The sequence below is a fragment of the Blennius ocellaris genome, assembly GCF_963422515.1.
Source record: "Blennius ocellaris genome assembly, chromosome: 18".
Lineage (NCBI taxonomy): Eukaryota > Metazoa > Chordata > Actinopteri > Blenniiformes > Blenniidae > Blennius > Blennius ocellaris.
The window spans coordinates 10,418,092-10,423,329 of NC_137667.1; the positions used below are offsets into that span (position 1 = coordinate 10,418,092).

The 5,238-nt window shown below is 41.6% G+C and overlaps 1 protein-coding gene across 2 annotated transcripts; it reads right to left on the reverse strand.

Moving 5' to 3' along the window:
* On the reverse strand, positions 1–3,982 carry cnr1 (cannabinoid receptor 1). Of its 2 annotated transcripts, none has more exons than XM_080513700.1 (2): positions 3,763–3,982; positions 1–3,066 (listed from the first exon to the last, which is right to left on the reverse strand). In XM_080513700.1, exon 2 carries the CDS (start codon positions 3,019–3,021, stop codon positions 1,612–1,614), a length of 1,410 nt encoding a protein of 469 aa, XP_080369826.1. In that variant the 5' UTR covers positions 3,022–3,066; positions 3,763–3,982; the 3' UTR covers positions 1–1,611. The 2 variants fall into 2 exon arrangements, with proteins under 2 accessions (XP_080369826.1, XP_080369825.1); XM_080513699.1 differs by having other exon boundaries at positions 3,758–3,982.
* Positions 3,983–5,238: the final 1,256 nt, after the last annotated feature.

A 5,238-nucleotide genomic window follows, 5' to 3' on the forward strand; every position in this document is an offset into this window, starting at 1 on the left:
GATTTTTAAGTCATAGGTTCCTCATTATGCCACCAATGTACAGAAGCCACTTGACAGTTGACATTTTGATCTTCAATACTCAATAATACAAGAGGCAGCAAAGCATACTGATAAACAGCTGTCCGGATAACTTTACATCAAGATAAATTTCTACAGAACAATTGTGCTGTGAGGTTTCTAAGTACTACATCATCTATTAGAAACATTGCATCTTCTCAACTTCTTTTGCAACGTCAGTTGTCAATGTGAAACATAATGCATACACACAAACTCCCATCCAAGGAACCAGTTAATGAAAATACCTTTGCTTCTTTGTTTTGATAAGTAAAATTAACAGCACATTTTTTTTCCAAAGTTACGCAAAAACTACTTCACTCGCCCTGTGCATTGGTTGTTTTTTTTTTAAAATTTTAACCCAATGATGCCCTGCTGCAACAGTAGCACTAAAACAAATCACAGCAATGATCAAAAGGCCTGGGGTTGGAAATATATCACCATATCACAAGGTATCACACACATACAAGGCCAATAAAATCATACATTTGATGAAAGCAGCTATCGTCAGAAACTCCCTTCAGTTTCGTACAGTAGTGACCAGCACACTGCATCCAAATTCAAAAAACTTGTTGTTGTTGTTGTTGTCGTCCTTGTTGTTGTTGTTTTTGTTCATTGTTGTCTTGGCTGTATAGCTGAGCGAGTCATTCCGAACAATTTTATTTTGCAAGAAAACACTGTACAGTTGTTAGGTATACATTTGAACAAAGACACATTACCGAAGGTGTAACAGCTAGCGAGTAAAGAAATGAACATCAGGGACAATCACTGCCACAGAAAATGCCATTTCAAATTTCACAAACTCAAGCTGTGAATCTCTTTATTGTTGACCTCTAATTAACTAGAGTTTCTTTTGTCGTGGTGATAATGTTTTTCTTTATTCTTTGAGTATGAACCACCTCTCATTTCTCAAAAATCTCTTTACACATGTTGCCACTCACTGAGTGTTGTCAGAAGAAGTACAAAAGTGGCATGTTTAATGGCCCATTAAAAAAAACAAAACAAAAAAAACCCCCAGAACAATCAAGAGTCACTTTAACTTAATGTTCTATCCGCTTATAGAAATGTTCGTATGCAACATGTACATGAAGCCTGTAGAAAGTCAAGGCGCAAGGATTTATTATATTAATGGTGCAAGACACATGTTAAGGTCTAAATGACACAGTAAAACAACTCTATTTAAAAATGTCAGTAGCCCCTTATCCCGTAACTGAAGAAATATTGTTTTCAAAACCTGAATTCACAGTACAAAAATATAATATGCCTTCACTAATTGAATACCATGAAGTCTATGGTAAACAGCAGACTTATTAGTCTTTGACAATCCTCTCCGGTTGTGAGTCCTTCCTATGATCTTGCATTACCATTTGGCACTTCGGCACACCATGTGCTCATATAAACAAAAGGTATGTGACCACTAAAGCATTGATGTGAGCGTGTAAGTCAACACTTTGTTTTGAATACCTAACTTCTGCTTTTTTTTAAATGAGAAATGGGATTGTTTGGGGAGGATGACATTTACACTGTTCTATTTCTTTTACTTCCTCCGACAACTAATTAGACAGCTTCTGCAGAAGTTTCGGTTGACACAGACATTGTAACTTTGGCTATTTTCACAGTGGTCTTCACGCAGCTCTCTGCAGCCCGATTGGCAGAGATGTTGGCATTTCTATTCTGGCAGTCTGACTCCAGGCTATTGTCCAACTGCTGGGCACTGCCCCTGCAGGCATGGCAGGAGCTGAGGAAGGCATGCCGCAAGTCTTTGCTCCTCAAGGCGTAGATGATGGGGTTGACGGTGGAGTTCAGCAGGCAGAGCATGCTGCAGAACGCAAATACTGTCTTGATGTCATCGTCCATCCTCCAGAAGAGGTCGTACACCATGATGGCGAGCACTGGGCCCCAGCAGATGACTAGTACCACCAGGATAAGCACCAGGGTCTTAGCCAGACGGATGTCCATACGGGCCTGCTCAGGGCGTGTGGTCTGCACTTTAGTCCCATCTGCTGAATACACGACGAGGCTCTTCTGGGAGGCGCGGCTCAGCATGCGCACAGCATGGTGGTGTGCTTTCCACAGGATATATATGTAGGCGTAGATAATGAAAAGGACCAGCACACTGGTTACCCCGATCCAAAACAACAGATAGTTCTCGTCAATGAGCGGGAATATGTCTGAGCAAATAGAATTGAGACGTTTACAGTTCCAGCCCAACAGAGGTAGCACTGCGATGACAATGGAGATTGTCCACATCATACAAAAGGCTATGACAGCCTTTGTCCGAGTTACTATGCGCCTGTAGGCTAGCGGCCGATGAATGGAGATGTAGCGGTCAATAGCAGTTAGAAAAAGGCTCCCAACTGATGCTGTGAACGACGCTGTGACTCCACCCAACTTGAAGAGAAAAACATTGGGGCTGTCCTTCCTGTGGAAAACATGGAAGTCCAAAAAGCTGTAGACAAAGATGACACTGCCCAGCAGGTCTGCTACAGCCAGACTGCCAATGAAGTGATAGGACGGCCGGCAGCGGAGGGTGCGCGACTGCAGGATGACACAGAGCACCACCAGGTTCTCCAGCACTGTGAAGGTGCCCAGAGTCAGCGACATCACAGCCACTGCCAGCTGCTGGCTGGGAGTCAGGATCATGAAACACTCCATGTCCATAAAGTTCTCCCCACATTGTATAGTGTTAGTCTCATCTCTGATTGTGCTCCTGTTTCCAAACAAGTCTGTGGCATTGGTGGGGAAGAAGGGAATGCCCTTGAGGATGAGCTCCTCATCTGCAGGTACTTTATCCGGGAAAGAGTTGCTGCGGAAGGCAGACAGGGGCTTCTGCATAGAGAAGCTGCCCTTGAAGTCTACATTATTCATGGGGTCGTCATAGTTTGCATCGTTGGAGCCCAGATACTGTAAGCCAGATGTGATAGTCCGGAAGGTGGTGTCCGCCACACCATCCAGCACAGACTTCATGGCTGCGTCTCGGGGTAATACTGCAGTCTAAGATGCCCGGACAACCTACAAATTGACAATAAACATTTTTAGACATATTTTGAGAAAAAAATTATAATAATTGCAAGCAGTATATAATTATTTTTAATTTCACAATCATTTATATAATTTAATCATGAACACTTTCCATTATTATAATATATCAACACGTAATTTAAATATGTCACTGCAGATACTTGCTCCTTGGTGGTTTGCACAGATCAGATGTGTTTTTCCACAAATTTGTCTGAGTTCATAATTGTGCATAAACCACACCTGGGCTTCAGGAGCCAGCTCACAATAATTATTTGCAATTACACCATATACAATACATCAACTAATTCTTTTTTTTAGCATTACCTTTTAAATGCAAAACAAAAGAAAACGCCTTAATTTGTACTTGAGGCAATTTGTCTGAATATACTCAAATGTTCTCAGTCAAATTTTATGTATGACCAAAAGAATGTAAAATAATGAAATACGTGTCATTATTTTTGCTATGTGGAGAATTTGAACCGTTAAATTGAACATTTAGTTTGTTGAGAAAGTCTGGACATCAATGAAAAAAACTCAATTCAGGATTATTCTGCTGAATAAATACAAGTAAAATAGAATAGAATAAAACAAACTGATACAAACAACATGGACCATTTAAAGTACACATCTAAACATATATAAAAGCTTTTAAACAAAGAGCATGTAGTTCATTTTTCTTTACCTTACATAATTTTCCAAAGTGCGCAGAATCGTCCTTTATCGTCGCGCGTTAATCCAAGTCAGAAGCACATTATCCAACCAATTCAGATCTTATATAAAAAGAGATGAAAACCAGCACGAAAGCGCATGGAACAATTCATCAGCTTTATCACAAGTTTGTTTTCCAAAATTCTCTGTCTAAATAAGTTTTTTGTTCTTTCTTTTTTCCCCCGGATCAGTCTGCACAAGTGTCTCCTCGCCCTCTCCGGGTGCGCTCCTGCTCTGTGATACAGCTTGTTGCTGCTGCTGCTGCTGCCGCCGCCTCCAGCGTCTCTCCAGTCTTTTTCTCTGTGTCTTCACACTTATGAAGCGTCGCTTCTACAAGCCCTGTCACGTGTCTCCATACGGCTTCATCTGCCCAACCCGTGAAGCCGTCAAGTGCGGCGCATAAGAACAAGGGAGGCGATGGTGGAGGCTTATGAAAAGGGATTTGATTTGGATCCCCCATAGCTCCCTTTTTCTTTTTGTTCACAATGCGCCTGGACAAAGAACCAGCATCGCCAAAGCGTGTGACAAAAGACGGAGACCACTTTCATCTTCCTAATTCATAAAGTGGTCACGGACATTGTGCAAGAAACAGTCGACGTTCTCTTATCAGAGATGGCTGCACTTTTAAATACTGACTCTGGTTTACTCTCATTTCAACGAATTCAAGAGCAGATAGAGGCTGCAGATCTAATTGATAGTCGGCGCACGCCTGTGTATTTTTGTGCATAATTAACCAAAAATTGCCAAACTCAAAGAACATAAAGCACACTTTCTTATTTCTGATGCTACGTGACCTGCAAATAGAACCCAGCCGCGCGCACTCAGACGTCTGATCCAAAACTCCTGTTTGCAGACCTGAACACCGAGTTTCTATTGATACTAACATGGAAATGAAATTAAGCTATAATGACTGAAGACTGAAATAATTTGTACACCAAAGTGATAACCCCGCGGAGGGTGGGCCTGAGATTATTAATGCACGATGTTTTATGTATTTTTGGTGCTGTGCGCGTGCCCTTCTGCTCCGGACAAATCAGACTGTTATCAGCACATTCTATCCGATTACACACCAAGAAATGAAGGAGTCAGATCCTGTTGGTAATCACAGCAACAAAGGTGTGACCCCGACTTGGCCTTTAAAAAAAAAAAAAAAAAACAGATTCCCCTCACTGATGAGGATGGATGATTTCAATTCCATTTATTCAAAGCTTTTGATGAAATCCTCTCCTTCTGACTGATACAATCAGAGGTGCAGGCCCAGGAGACTAGGGACGAGTGGCTGTATTGTTGGAGATAAAGCAAGAATGTGAGCCTTCATGGTATTTTGAAGAGTCACCAGACTCAATGTGAAGTACTTGTTCCAGGGGATGTAATCAGAGTGTCATTTGTGATAAAGGCAGAAGGGGGTATGTTTCCAATGACCAGGAGAGACACTTTGAAAACACATTGTAGAAC

What these genes read in the sequence shown, in the direction of transcription:
- cnr1 (XM_080513700.1), bottom strand. Translation starts at nt 3,021, where the DNA reads ATGAAGTCTGTGCTGGATGGTGTGGCGGACACCACCTTCCGGACTATC.